Raw genomic sequence first — 16,140 nt, 5'->3', positions numbered from 1 at the left:
AGTTCCCCATTTCTTTTCTTTCTTTTTTACAATTTTTACTGAATTTCAGTAATATTAACAATGCAAAGTAAAACCAAACCAAACCCAAATCAAAACTAAAATAAAACTAATTCCATCAGGATTACATCTTCTTACCATACACTTACATTTTAATGGGTAAACAAAAGTTGCAGGTAATTCTTATCAGTGCTACTAGATATTTTATCAGACTCAGAATTATTCTTCATCTATTTTATTTCTTATAAGAGCCATAGGGTTTTATAGTGCAAGGGAATCAAATGTTGATGTTCTGTTCTATCCATATATGCGATAAAGCAAACCATATCGCATAAAATGAATCGTGTTTGTTTTGACCCCTGGCCACCTTCAACTTCTGCAATATTTTTTCCATTACGGCAATTTGCCAGACCATGGCATACCAATAATCTAATCCCTGGGTGAATCCCTTCCAAAACCTAGCTATCGTGGATCTGGCAGCTACAAATAAATGAGTAATCAGCTCCTTACTGTTTAAATCACTGGCCTCCACTGTATACAAATTTAATACTGCTAGACTTGGCATATGCGGGATATTTTGGTTTGTGATATGGCCAGTCTCTACTGCCACTGCCTGCCAGAATGGTTGGACTTCTGCACAATCCCACCACATGTGCTGGTAGGTTCCTGACTCCTAGCACCCCATCCAACACTTAGGAGAAGTTGAGTGTGTCATAAGTGAGAGATACCTTGGAGTCAAATACCACTCATGAACTATTTTCAGTAACATCTTTCTAGTTCGAGCTGATATTGATTTATATGGAGGCTTGTCCCATAGTTGTTGCCAGTCACAGTCATCTAATTTAAAGTTCCAGTTTGTTTCCCACTGATTTTTATATGGTTAAAGTGAGTGTAAACTTTTGCTGAAAGTCACCAGTAAGAAGCAAGTAGACAGAAAGTGTAGAGGGGACCAGGTTGGAGAAAGCTAGAGTAGAGGCTTGTAGAAAACCAGAGTGTGATAGAAATGTTGCAAAGCATAGTGAACTAATGAAGGTCAAGCGAGAGTTGCACCAAGAGTGTAAGAAGTGTTGCTTTGTGTGTAGAACTGATAACCACAAATCATGTATGGGTCAGGATGTACCCCAAACTAGAAAGTTCAAATTAGTGAGTTGCTTAAGAATGTGTGCTTTGTTCCATTGATACAAGTATATACTGAATTGTTCCTTGTGTTTATGCTGTTGCTGTATAAGTTTAATCTCTGAGCATGTGCAGATGTATTTCTGACTATGCTGTTACAATTCCTTATGAGAGTTTTGAATCAGCTAGTCTCTCCGCTCAATAGCTGAGCTCATTGCTCTAAAATCAAAAACTGTTCACTGATTCACAAAATGCTTTTAGAGTAGTTCATGATTTCGGTCAATTATAAGAAAAGAGAGAGTTCATGACTTCTGCAGGAACCCCCACTGAAAATAGAAATATATTTCAGATATGTTAAAAAGCAGTTCTCCTGCCATCTTTCATTACTATTATTTAACGTGCAGCTCATACATATGAGCAAGATGTTGTGCCCCTTTCAAATTCCCATGCTGATGCAGCTGCAAAAGGCTGCTGCACAAATATCTTGTTATTCTTTGGGACCTCAGCATAGCCCAAGATTCAGCCCCCAAACAAACAAAAAAATCCAAGTGGAGTCACACAGGTTGTATTTTACACCCTGACTCTCTAAGGTGCTCCCTAGGCGGCCGCTTGGTAGCGCCTAGGTCACTCCATTTTCTCTTGGCCAACACTTCATCCCTTTTCACATGCCGGTAAGGAAGGATAAGCCATCTGTCAGGCCATCTGTCTCTGTTGCATCACCTGTCAGTCCCACAATGCAGGACATCTTGGGAAGGTTGCGGAAGGATATAGAGGTCTCTCAGAGGTCCGTTTTTACATCTGCAAATGGATTTTATTCAAATGTCCAAGTGTTGTAGGTCTGGATATGTGTTAGAAATTGTGTGCCTGTTTTCTGGATGAGGGTAAAGGCATCCCCTTGCAGGAGGGCAGACGCTACCACAGTCACTAAAAAACTTTTGAACTTTGTAACTCCTACTAGAAACAGGTGTGCAAAGTGATGTACTGAACTGAACTCTGATTAAGTAACTATTTGCCATTAGTCCTGCCGCGGTCGCAAATCGTTGTGTCAGTGGAACACGCTCCTTGTTCGTTGTCTAGTCGGACAATGGATCACACTAGACACGGGTAAGACTTCTGGATCTAAAAGCACTTTATTGCATGGCCGGCAAGGCACTCTGTCAGCAAAAGGGCAGAGAGCCCCGAGTGTTCAGTGGGGCGGGCTTTTATACAGCGAAATACGTCACATATAGGGAAGAATTCTAGCCATGCTCTAGTAGCCGCATTACTTGGAGGCATTCACACAGTCTGTTATCTGGAAAGGGACTGAATGTTCCCTCCCTGGACCGGGGTGGACGCTTGCCAGCTTCTGACACTCAGTTACTGCACAAAGTACAATGTTATCAGCCTGCAGCCTGGGGAGGAACTCATCTTTCCTAACAATTCTCAGGGAAACTGCTGACAGGCTGTAATCTGTTTCTCACAAGACTGTGGAGCCAAGACAGGATGACCTAGCGTACAAACATGGAGTAACTCTGGTTCATACTAAACGCAAGCACAATCATCTGTTGAACACATATGTGTATATATAAATATATATATATAAACATATACAAGAAACCATTTTATATCCTAACATTTTAGTATGTGCCTGGGAGGACTATTGAGCAACTCAGGGGGTCGGGGAGGTGCCACTATAACTGTGGTCACGGGCAGGGGGAGGTATGGTGTTGGGGGATTAACAGGCCAGCTGAGGAGAAGAGGAGCTAGACACCTTACAGCTGTCCCCTCTTCTGGTTCTTCCCCCAACCTGATGGTTCCTGGCAGCCTTACCAGTCTGCCCTCGGGCCTGGTGGTGCTGCTGCTGAATGCCAGGTCGGCCCAAAATAAAATCTCCCTCATCCATGATTTGATTGTGGATGAGTGGGCTGACCAGGTATGTATTACTGAGACCTGGGTGGGGGAATTGGGAGGGGTCACTCTCTCCCAGTTGTGCCCTCCTGGGTACTCAGTGCAGCACCAACTCCAACTCGAAGGTCGGGGAGGGGGGGTTGCCGTGGTCTATAAGAATTCAATCTCCCTCTCTAGGCTTCCTGCCCATTCGAGTACAGATCTTGAATGTTTATACCTTGTGTTGGGTACCCAGGACAGATTAGGGATTCTGTTGGTGTACCGCCCACCCCGCTGCCCATCAGACTCCCTGCCTGAGCTGACAGAGGTGGTCTCGGACTTGGTGTTGAGGACCCCTAGGATGATGGTCCTGGGGGATCTCAACTTCCATGCTGAGGCCACTGTATCCGGGGTGGGTCAGGACTTCATGGCCGCCATGACAACCATGGGGCTGTCCCAACATGTCATTGGCCCAACGCATATAAAAGGACACACTCTTGATCTGGTTTTCTCAACTGGGCAGGATGATGGTGATCTGAAAGTGGAGGAATTAACATCTGTCCCTTTGTCATGGTCAGATCACTTCCTGCTGAGGTTTAGACTCCTGACAGCCATCCCCCTCTGCAAGGGTGGGGGACCTATTAAAATGGTCTGCCCCCAGAGATTAATGGACTCCAATGGATTCCAGAGGGCTCTGGGGGATTTTCCTGCTGGTATGGCTTGTGCTCCTGTTGAAGCTCAGGTCACTCTGTGGAATGCAGAGATGACTCGGGCGGTTGACATGATTGCGCCCAAGCACCCTCTCCCTCTGAGCAGAGCCTCAACATCTCCTTGGTATACACCTGAGTTGAGGGCAATGAAGCAAGACGGGAGATGGCTAGAACGCAGGTGGAGGAAAACTCGTGCTGAGTCTGACCGAACATAGGTAAGAGCCCATTATCGAGCCTACTCTGTGGCGGTCAGGGTGGCAAAGAGACAGTTGTTTTCCACCAGCATTGCATCTTCTCAGTGTTGTCAAGCGGAGAATTTCCGAGTGGTTCGCAGCCTGTTACATTCTGGGCCAGGAAAAGAGACTGTGGAGCCCTCGGTGGCACGCTGTGGTAAATTTGCACGGCACTTTGAAGGTAAAGTCACTCAGATTCGTCATGAATTGGACACCACAATTAATGCAGTTCCATTGGTAGAGGCGTTCAGAGCACTGTCTGGTCCAGTTTTATTGGATGAGTTTCAGTTACTGAGGCCTGAGGATGCGGACAAGGTGCTTGGCCAAGTCCGATCGACCACTTGTGTGCTTGACCCTTGCCCTTCATGGCTTATTAAATCAAACAAGGAGGGGATGTCCGGCTGGGTCCAAGAGAATGTAAATTCCTCCTTCAGAGAGGGAGTGGTGCCTGCCACTTTAAAAGAGGCAGTAATTAGACCACTCCTGAAAAGGCCTAACCTGGACCCAGTGGATGTTAACAATTATAGGCCAGTGACCAACATCCCCTTCCTGGGCAAGGTGCTTGAGCGGGTGGTTGTAGGACAGCTCCAAGCACTGTTGAATGCAACGGATTATCTAGATCCATTTCAATCGGGCTTCAGGCCTGGTTTTGGAATGGAAACTGCCTTAATTGCCCTGTGGGATGACCTCTGCCGGGAGAGGGACAGGGGGAGTGTGACCCTGTTGATTCTCCTGGACCTCTCAGTGGCTTTCAATACCATTGACCATGGTATCCTTCTGGATAGGTTGTCTGGGTTGGGAGTTGGAGGCACTGCACTACAGTGGTTCCGCTCCTACTTGGATGGCCGATTCCAGAAGGTGGTGCTGGGGAATTATTGCTCTGTGCCATGGCAATTGTGCCATGGGGTTCCAAAGGGCTCTATTTTATCCCCCATGCTGTTTAACATCTACATGAAACCGCTGGGGGAGGTTATCTGGTGGTGTGGGCTGAGGTGCCATCAACATGCGGATGACACCCAGCTCTACCTCTCTTTCTCATCAAAACCAGGTGAGGCAGTGGCTGTTCTGAATCAGTGCCTGGGCACAGTAATGGACTGGATGAGGGCCAATAAACTGAAACTCAATCCAGACAAGACGGAGGTACTGTTAGTGGGTGGTTCATCTGTCCGGCTAGGTGATATTCAACCTGTTCTGGAGGGGGTTGCACTCCCCCTAAAGGATCATGTTCATAGTTTGGGGGTGCTCTTGGATCCAGAACTGTCACTTGAGGCACAGGTGAACTCAGTGGCACACAGCACTTCTTATCAGCTTAGGCTGGTATGCCAACTACGCCCATATCTGGACAGAGATAGCCTAGCTACAGTTATCCATGCTCTGATAACTTCTCGTCTGGATTATTGCAATGCGTTATACATGGGGCTGCCTTTGAAAACGGTCCGGAAACTTCAGCTGGTCCAAAATGGGGCAGCAAGATTGTTAACAGGGACTGGCCTGTGAGCTCATATTACGTCAGTACTTTTCCACCTGCACTGGCTGCCAGTCCATTTCCACGCCCGATTCAAAGTGCTAGTATTAACATTTAAAGCCCTTAACAGCTTGGAGCCAGGTTATCTGAAGGATCACCTCCTCCCATATGTGCCTGTCCGGACCGTAAGATCATCGTCAGCGGCCCCTCTCCGTGAGCCCCTGCCAAAGGAAGTGAGGCGGGTGGCTACTAGGAGGAGGGCTTTTTCTGCTGTGGCACCCTGGCTCTGGAATGAGCTCCCTAGTGAGGTTCACTGGGCACCTACATTATATTCCTTTCGGCGCCAGGTGAAGACCTTTTTATTTTCCCAGGCATTTTAGCATTTTAGCTTTCTAAACTTTTAGCTTTGTTGTTTTAAATCTGTATTTTAAACTCCTGCACTGCTGCTAGGTTTTATTGTGGTTGTATTATTATATTGTGGTTTTAATGTTCTATATATTTTAATTTTTTTTACTGTGTGCTGTTTAGTTTTAATTTTTGTGAACTGCCCAGAGAGCTTCGGCTAAGGACGGTATAGAAATGAAATGAAATAAATAATAAATACCTTATGCAGATGTCAACGACACTCTTATAACTGTGTTGCTATTCTGGGGTACACACAACACATCAGGGTGAGTTAAAGAATTCTTTCCACAATCCTCCCTTTGATCCAAATAGTACTCTTTGTACAATCTTGGATCATGAATAGAATTCTTTAAGTTTAAGGCGATGGACTGGATAACTGCTCATTTCAATTGGGGGAGGCTCGTTTACAGGCATGGCTGCATATTGGCTTGTAGGAAGCTGACAGCCCTTATACAAAGGAGGAACGAGGTTTATACAACATTGCACAAAGCAAAGGATAGCAATTACTGACACAAGGATAACAACAATTTCAATAACTAGTTTTCTTACCCAAGCAGCAGAAGGAAGTTAAGAACTCGGCCAGTCTCTAAGAACTTTCATTCACAGTTTGAAGAAGCACATCCATCGCACCCCATCATGAGCAGTGTCACAGTCTAGAAGTTAGAGATTGGGTCTGTGTGAAAAGACATCAAGCGTGCCATTCCACCAGACGACAACGAGGTAGCCAAAACCTCCACCTTCTTCGGACCATGACGAGCTGCAACAGACAGCCCTGCGGAATCAGGGCCAGAAGAAGCCGACATCACAAGATCAAGCCGCACTTCCCCTGACCAGGAAACAGGGGGACTCGAAGCGGACGGCAAGTGACTTCACAGGAATGACGATAAGCCACCTGACAGTGACAAGGGAGTGCCAGAAGCAGACAAAAAGTGTGCCATGTCATGGCAAGCAACACATGTAGATGGACTCAAGTTGTAAAGAAACATCCCAGCATGTTTCTTTACTGTACCCCAACCATTTTAGTCAGAGATCAACCGCATGCAGTTACTAACTACAAAGTACAATACCCTATTCTTGTAGTCAACCCTGTTCCTCTGCGCATACTGCAAAGTTATAAGTATACTTTCTGCAAGGGGGAGAAAGCTGTGTTATTAATTGCAAAAAAAGAAAGTTGGGTTATTTGCACCAATCCAATGAGCCCCTAGGTGCAGGATGTCATAAAAGAATTTTAGAATAATGAAATGGGCTCCCCAGACTACTTCCCCTCCTGTAAATATGAGCATCCCAGGTGAACTTGAAAAACTGGCAGTCATCACCACACCTGACACATTTTTACATTTATTAAGAGTTATAGCTGCCAAGATCAACCACCCTTGCTATGTCTGTGCTCACACCCCACTTATAGCCATGGTGGAGTCCCTCTAGTGGGTATCCCAATGACCATTTCACAGTTGGCACAAGCACAACAGTTAAACTTGACATCTCCTGAATGAATGGCCAGACCAGACTGTCCTTAAGTGGTGAGGTTGTTGCCCCCTTTTGTGTTACTTACCTCCCCGCTAACCAGTCTAATATAGATCACCATAGTTGCAACATATCACTTCTGGGACAAACTGGACTGCAGAAACCGAATTTTCTACAGAAGATGTGGCAGATTTGGTTAGCAGTTGGGCAACTGTTTCCTATAACCTCTTTTATCCCTTTACACAAAATGCCACCATTTCCACTTTGAGGCTGCCAGCGAGAGTTTGGTGGCTATGTGGACACACAGCAACACTTGCGCTTCCATCTTTAAGTACTCCATGGCAGTATGCCCCAGGGCTTGTTGTGCCAGGTATGCGAACTGCCAGAGACCTGCCCCAGGGCCACCAATGCAATAAATGCAGTTGGGTTTGGTCGTGGCCTCATACCTACATATAGATTTGCAAAAAAATTATGCTGATGTCTGTGCTCTATCTGAATCCCTCACTCAGTTCATTAATGAAAGTGTTGCAATTACCAAATCCCTCTCCAGTGAACTAGCTGAAGTGCGTCTAGTAGCCTTGCAAAATAGGCTAGCTCTAGACTACCTCTTAGCCTTGCAAAGAGGTGTGTGTGCTTTAACTGGGAATGAGTGTTATACTCAAATAACAGATAACCAACCTGACATCCTGTACCACCTAAATAATATAAATAACATCTCTAAAGCTATTTCACACAGAGGTAAAGATACCTTTGGAGATTGGCTGAGTTCTTCGTTTCCCTCTACTACTTGGGTAAGAAAACCAGTTATTGCAATTGTTATTATTCTTGTGTTAGTAATTGCCATCCCTTGCTTTGTGCAATGTTGTATAAACCTCGTTCCTCCTTTATATAAGAGCTGTCAACTTCCTACAGGCCAGTATGCAGCCATGCCTGTAAATGACCCCCACCCCCCTTGAAATGTGCAGTTATCCAGTCTATCGCCTTAAACCCTTGCTGGCCATGCAATAAAGTGCTTTTAGATCCAGAAGTCTTACCCGTGTCTAGTGTGATCCATTGTCCAGCTAGACAATGAAGAAGAAGCATATTCCTCTCACACAACACCACCAAGTTTTTTTGTGGAGTTGTTAAATCAAATGTGGAGCGCAGGAACTGTTCATATGTTACAGAAATAAATCCCTAGTGGCCTTGTTTTTCACCGTAGTGGAACAGTTCCCCATTTCTCTAATTTAATCTACCTGGCTCTTATCCTAGCCAGATCTGTGCAGTAAGAAGGTAAATCAGCTATCAACTGACCCCATCCACCCAGCTTCCACCACACCCATCTTTTCCCTCCTGCCCCCAGGCAGATGCCTTGGACTAAGTTTCAACATGCATAATATACACAATTTGATATTTATGCTACATCTCAATCCATTTATTTGCTCTCAGGAGCAAACCTTGGACCCAAAATTCCTTCATAAGCTAAAGCACATTGTGCAGATATAGTTAAACTACTCAAATGAAAAATAAGACAAAAAGAAATAAACCTTAAAGGTAATGTCTGATTTTCCACTTCCAAATTATGCACAAATCTCTCCTGTTGTAGATAGATCCGTTTTCCTTTTCTTTTGACAGTCACCAAGGGAATTCCTTTCTGGTTGGTCCAGGTCTGCATCATTTTTTTTACATCTAATGTTCCATTTGTCATCTAGAAACCCAAACATATACACACACACACACACAAAACTTTGTAGGTAAAAATACATCAAGGAACACCATTAACAGTTTCCTCTTTAGTTCACTAAACAAAGAACCTGGTGGATCCAGAGTTAAGTCTCGAAAGAAGAATGACAATGCCAAGTTTGTCAACACAACACTTGACAACACAAGTTCTATTTCTTGGACAAGAAAAATCCAACAGAGCTAAACTCAACCTGCCCATTTCCATATGCTTCAAATATACATTTATATTAATTATGTGTAAGCCTTTATGTTTGAATAGAAGCTAGCTAGAAGTAGCAGTCCTGTTACTGCATGCAAGCAAGCCTCAGGAGGGCTCCCATTGTAAAGAGACTGGGTTCAGACAACACAATAACCCACACTCAAGGGCTGAGTATGGGCTACGTGTGGGTTGTCGCTGAACCGTGGGTTGTCGCTGAAATGTGGGTTGTGTTGTCTGAGCCCAGCCACGATAACAAACCATGGTTTGTTAATCATGAATAACCCACAGCTCATAACCCAACAACAAACTATGGGTTCTTTTCATGGGTTGTTCATGGTTAACAAAGCATGGTTTGTTGTCCCAGCTGGGTTCAGACAACATGATAACTCATATTTCAACAACAACCCACCGTTTAATGACAACCCATATTCAACCTGAATGAGAGTTCTTGTGTTGTCTGAACCCCGTCACAGAAAGCTATGGGAGTTGGGTTAGGGAACAGTAAGCTGCCCATTTCAGAGTTACTTGTAATCTTTATTTTAGAAACTGAATTTGGAATGCAACTCAGTTTTCTAGAGAGGGATCTGCCTCAGGAAGGCCTAAATGACCTCCTCATTACTAAACCAACCAATGCAATAAAAGGGCAAAGTTGATGGAAGCTTTAGAAGGGTCGAGGGCTTCTTCCTGGTTGTTGACTGAAATCAGAGCACAAGTGTTGGTAAAACATGTTTGACACCCAGCTCTCATTCTCTGTTTCTCTGTCTCTTTCTCTCTCCCACCCCCATTTCAAATCCAGGTGAGGCAATGGATATCCTGAAACAGTGCTTTGGCATGTTAAAAGACTTGATGAGGGCCAGTAAACTGTGACAGAGGGCCAGTTCGCAAGTAACACTAAGCTGCCATGGGTTAATTAACCCATGATGGCTTTGTGGTAGACACCATTTTGAATATGTAAGCTACAACTGGCGCGCATAGTGGCTTGTCATGTCATGCAAACCTGGGCGGTGTGGGTTACATGAGGGTTAAACAACCCTCATGTAACCCATGCCACCCAGGTTCACATCATATGACAAGCTACATCATGCACACACCACGGCTTGTGTATTCAAAATGGTGGCCACCATACACTGCGAAGCACTGCAGGTTAATTAACCCATGGTGGCTTAGCATTACGTGCAGACAGAGGTGCTATTAGTTGGAAGTTTATCTCTCCAGCTGACTGGTGTTCAACCTGTTCTAGAGAGGGCTGCACTCCCCCTAAAGCATGGGTAGACAACCTGGTATTTGAGCTACCACTCTCATCAATCCTAGCCACCATGGCCAATGATCAGGGTTTATGGGAGTTATAGCCCCAAACATCCGAAGCCCATTAGGTCGCCTAGCCCTGTTAACAGGTACAGTTTGGGGATGCTCTTAGACCCAGCATTGTCACTGGAGGTGCAAGTGGCTTGTGGCACACAGCACCTTTTATCAGCTTAGGCTGATATACCAACTACAACCCTTTCTAGACAGAGATAGCCTTCCAACTGTTCTCCATGCTCTTTTAATTGCAATGTGTCATATATGTGGGGCTGCTTTTGACAATGGTCCAGAAACCTTCAGCTGATCCAAAATCAGGTAGCAAGACTATTAGCTGGGACTGGCCAACACAGTCATATTAAGCCGGGACTTTTCCATCTGCACTGGCTGCCATATAGGTCCAATTAAAACCTGTTCTTAACCATTACATCCCTAAATGGCTCGGGCCAGGTTACATGGAAAATCACCTCCTCTCAAATATACCTAGCTGAACATTAAGATCATCTTCAGAGGCCCTTCTCTGAGTGTCTCCACTGAATGAGGTGCAAGAGTGGTGGCTACTAGAAAGGGCCTTTTTGGTGGTGGCATCTCAGTTGTGGAATGCCCAACCTAGAAAGGCTCACCTAGCATACCCACATTGTTATCTTTTCAAGGCCAGGTGAAGATGTTTATTTTCCAAGGTGTTTTAATCTTAAGACTTTTACTGCCTTTAGCTCTGCTGAATTAATGCGTTGCTGGTGGTGGTTTAATTTATTCTAGTTCACGCTGTGGTTGTTTTTATTTTTTTGTTTTTCACCTGTTTTAATCTTTGTGGTTTTAAATTTTATGGTTAACTGACTGGAGAATGGTAGTCAAGTACTGTAAATAAACAGAATTATGATGGTTTCATGCCAATTAGACCAACACTGAGAGGAACAGTAGATTTTGATCATGGTGGCACATGAAACAGTGGATCATGGCCATCCTCAAGAATATATCTACTTTTCTTCAGTTCCCATCCCCTTGTCCAAGATGTTTACCTTATTCATGCTATCCCATAAGTTATCACTGTGGGTTGATCCATAGCTGTGGACATCCAAATAGGTCTGAATACCAGCTTGAAAGACATCATTACGGAGACAGTTTTGCAACATCAACAAGAGAGAAGCTCCCTGTAGGGAAAAAATAAGTTACATTTTTAAGTGCACAGCCATAGTTTCCATTTCGATTTGCAAAAAAGCATGCCAGCTACTTTTTTTGAAGTCACTTTTAAAAAAGGGTACTCTGGGGGAAGAAAGACTTTGAACAATGCAAGATGTGATTTAAATGCATAACGTATTCAGGGGCAGGGGGGAGTGTATGTAAGACGAATGAATGTGTTTGCCTTAATGCTGATCTAACTATAGATTAATAATCTTGGAATGTAAGGCCCATTGAAATCTATAGGATTCGACTTGCAAGTAAATGTACTCGGGATAAAGTTTGAAAGTATCCTTCTAAGGCTTGTACAAGGCAAGATACTTTAATGAATTCATTTTCAAAAGCTATCCTTCACAAAATACAACTATGTATGCAAAAGAGAACTAAAATAAATTAAGTGAGATGGCAAACAATTCCAGAGGATCCTGGAATAGTGTATGTCTGTCTAGATATTTCTTAACTATCCAGCAGTCTTATTAACATTCTAAGGGCACCAACCTATGCACATTTAGCCCGAAAAAAAATCTTACAACTCCCAGCATTCCCCAGCCAGCGATGCTTGGTGGGGAATGCTGGGAATTGTTTAGACCGAAAAAGTCCTACATGCATAAGATTGCACCCTAAGTGTGTAAAATAGCATCTAAAGAGATCACCCCAGGTAACAGCTAGGCTGATACATTCTATTTCTGCTTGATGCAGGGATGAAATCTTGGGTGGAAGTAAGAGCAACTCCATGATATTTATATACAATTTCTCACTGAAATTCAATGCTTTCTGCTTCAGCTGACAAGACAAATTTGTGCCAACAGTGATGTAGGGGTGTGTGTGTGTGTGTGTGTGTGTGTGTGTGGCCCATTACCTTTATAGCTTTGAGGGTTGATGTACATGAAGCAGTCACTACATTAAAGCTGCATTGAACAGCTGCCTTCATATGGCAAGGTGCTGACATGAAAGCTGGGATACTTTCTAACCACTATCCAATCTACCAACTGGGGACAGGAGGGTGGAAGAGAAGGAGGAAATCTGCAGTGGTATGGAAAAAACTCATGTGGTTAGCCATGGTACAGGAATGGCTTGCTGTGCAGAAGGAGCTGCCACAGGGAGCGATATAAAGCAGCCTTGGCCGTGTGTGTGTGTGTGTGTGTGTTCGTTCTTGCTGCCTCCAGATGTCTGCAAATCAGGCAGGGCCTGGAGATCATGACCAGCTGGGGATGGCTGAAGATAACACAGCTAAAGCCTCAGAAGGATAATGTGTCCCCATTATGGACCCCCTCCCTCTCATATCAACAGCCCTGGATATGCAGGAAACTTCACCTCTGGTCATGCTAACAGATGTGAGAGTAATAGCTGCTCACAGCCGTTCCTCTAATCTGAGCAAGATGTGGTCTGGCCACAAATGATTGGGACTGATTGGAAATAGCAAAGGGAAAAAAAATCAGATCACATACATCTGTTTTCTACATATGTATATGCGAATTTAAAGTATTATGTATATCTACATAAAGTCATCATCTACTCAAGACACAGATTCTCTTCTTTCTGTGTTTACAAATATTCAAGGGTGAATATGAATCATCATCATATTTACAAGTCCACCTCTAGGAAAATGAAATGCCTCTACTCTGGCTGAAAGTAAATTTCAGCCAATTTGCCACAACTATCCTAAAAATAAGGGAAGTATTCCTTCTTTGGATCAAAAGAGATAATCATAATATTTTAAAAAGGGGTAACTGAAGTTAAGAGACAAAATGTTTTGCAGTGGATAATAATTAAAAAGAAAAATGACCAAAATCTAAACTGTACCTGGTGTAGATGCAACATATCCTAATCTTTTAACCATAGATGAAGTATTAGGAGAGGAGTGTCTCATGGGTTACCACCCTCTCTCCTTTCCATTTTCAGACCAGAACAGGGGGTAGTATTTATCTTCAATGTTAACATTAATCATGGCTAGCTGTAAAATGAAGTCCGAAGCAATTTTTAAATTTTGGTTTAAAGATATGGTTACTGTTAACCTTAATAAAGATGCAACATGACACCCGTCATTGCTGAAAAGGGGAAGGGAGAGGGATTTGTGTAAGTGTGAGGATGACAGTGACAGAGTAGGACTGAGCATAAGAGTCCATGGGGTGCTCCTGATCTTTTGACAGTAGTAAGGAATGCTCAGATCCATCATGGGCTAGTTCAGATGCAATACTAAACCACAGTTTAGTATTATAGGAACGATCCAAGCCTGCCCCTGGACTTGCATACTCCTCCGTTCACTTTTGACATGACTACAAGGAGCCTTTGCTTCTATTTTTTATTAACAGCTGCTTGCTGTGTCATCTGAACCTGGACAAACCATGGTTAGGGTAAACAAGCCAATTTCAAGCCATATTTTATGAAAGTGATCATAGTTTCTTTCACTAATCATAGTTAAGATTAACCAGTTTAGAGTTCAGACAACATACTACACTGGAGTTAATCTAAAACAGAAACAGAATCTTCTGATCTCCTTATGGCCACACCAGAGGAGGGGAAGCATGTGAGCCCAAAAAGAGACTAGGCTTGTTCTCGTAATGCTAAACCATGGTCTAGTGTTATATCCAAATATAGCCTGTTTTTACACTGGAGTTATGCACAGCTTAACCTGGCACTTCAGTAAATATGCGTAAGAGCAAGAACTTACTCCATTATTGTTGTTGTTGTTATTATTGAAAGAAAATATTTTTAAAACCAAGTTTTTGTTTAGCTAAAATTTCAGAGTAAAAATTGCTCAGATTGGGGTATATGTTTTCCATTATATCATCCCCTCACCACTTCCGTCTAATCCACCTCAGAAACACTTTCCCCCCTTCAGCTCCTGACCTGTTGCTGCCCACGCAAAGAATGTGATTTGAAACATATTTATGTGAACTTTGCCTGTGCATTTAATTTTTATTAAAAGCACACTTGCTAGCACTTTGGAAGTTACCTTGACATAGGAGACTGCATCAAACATTTCTTCAATCTCTACTGATGACTTGACTTCAAGGGAGATGGGGTGAGATGAATCCATGGAATCTTTCTCCATTGTCTTAAATTGTAGTTTTAGAAAAGAGTCATCCTGGGTAATAGGAAGAAGTTTAAATTAACCTGAGTAGTAACTCATATGAAGAATGTAACCCATCAGTAAGTACTGTGTCACATTTGAGACCTGGAGAAAAAGCTCTCTTTCCCTTATTCCCTTCTAGTTATCTGGTGGGCCTTTTGAGGATTTAAGCTGTTCACGCACAACATGGATGTAATGTATCATGCAGAGTAAAAAAGTCACATGGCATTTCTGAAGCTGGACACATTAATACTTTGTTAGCATCTCATAAGCAATAACCAAACTACATTAACATTTAGAAATTCTTATAAACCTATAAGGAGCATTCAGGAAGGGTGATTCAGGAAGGAAGCCCACCACCCCATCCAGATGAGTAGTAAAATCTATACCCACCATGTGCACTGAGCATAAGATGTCTTACAGGATCTCTCCCCTCAAGCTGCTATCACATTGCCACATCCCAACATGGCCAGGCAATCCAGGTTAACTGGAGGCCCACTTGTGCTTAGCTATGAGCATGTGGCAGCTTGTTCTTCTCCAGGTGAATCTACCCCTACTTTCCCCCCAGAGTAGCTTGCGTGTTGAGAACTCAAAGAACATCTGCATTCCCAGTTAAACCAGAAGTAGCTATAAATGGCATACATTTCTTGGCTTCGATAGTGGCTCTCTCTCTCTCTCAATCCCCCTCTCCCCTCCACTCTCACAGACAGACAGACGGACACACAAGTGCCTTCATTCACTCAAACCTCCCTCCTATAACAGCCAATTACTGCAACACATACACTCTTTGGAGCATGAAGCTTGTGACAGCAGACACGGCAGACCCTGGCAAAATGGAGCTAGTAAACAGAAAAAGAGGATGAAAATAGTGTGAAGTTCTGAGTTTCTGAGGAAGAGCCTTGTGTGGCGCAGAGTGGTAGGTGGCAGTAATGCAACTGAAACTCTCCCCACGACCTGAGTTCGATCCCAGCAGAAGCTGGTTTTCAGGTAGACTGCTCAGGTTGACTCAGCCCTCCATCCTCCTGAGGTTGGTAAAATGAGTACCCAGCTTGCTGGGGGAAAGGTAGTTAGGACTGGGCAAGGCAACGGCAAACCACCCCACTATACAGTCTGCCAGGAAAATGCCGAGGAAAAACGGCGTCCCTTTAGGGGTCAGTAATGACTCGGTGCTTGCACAAGAGGAACCTTTCCTTCCTTTTCCTCTAAGTTTGCAACTGGAAGAAACCCTTATGGTGGCCACAATCGAGGGAATTGTTTATATACTAAATTACTTTCCTCTTATATTTACTTTACCTCCACCCCATTTCCAAGTCTCACTTCATGCAAGTCACGTTAAGGCTACAGTCTTGAGCACAGTGCGCCTTACATCTCAGCAAACACACACAGGACTGCACGGCAGATCCACCAAAATA

The 16,140-nt window shown here is 43.7% G+C and overlaps 1 protein-coding gene across 1 annotated transcript in view; it reads right to left on the bottom strand.

Annotated features, from left to right (window-relative positions):
• LNPEP (leucyl and cystinyl aminopeptidase) overlaps window positions 1-16,140 on the bottom strand; it is a 73,761-nt gene that overhangs the window by 18,571 nt on the left and 39,050 nt on the right. Inside the window, exons 8-10 of the mRNA XM_084833785.1 lie at window positions 14,612-14,743; window positions 11,496-11,627; window positions 8,783-8,943 (exon numbers count right to left, since the gene is read on the bottom strand). Of these exons, the coding sequence (XP_084689911.1) occupies window positions 8,783-8,943; window positions 11,496-11,627; window positions 14,612-14,743 (425 nt within the window). The remainder of the gene's footprint in view (window positions 1-8,782; window positions 8,944-11,495; window positions 11,628-14,611; window positions 14,744-16,140) is intronic.

This window comes from Heloderma suspectum, chromosome 2 (genome assembly GCF_057233095.1).
Source record: "Heloderma suspectum isolate Gila_16-S chromosome 2, 16-S_ref, whole genome shotgun sequence".
Lineage (NCBI taxonomy): Eukaryota > Metazoa > Chordata > Lepidosauria > Squamata > Helodermatidae > Heloderma > Heloderma suspectum.
Note: the sequence above shows the minus strand (reverse complement) of the source record. Positions and strands in the feature narration are given on the sequence as shown.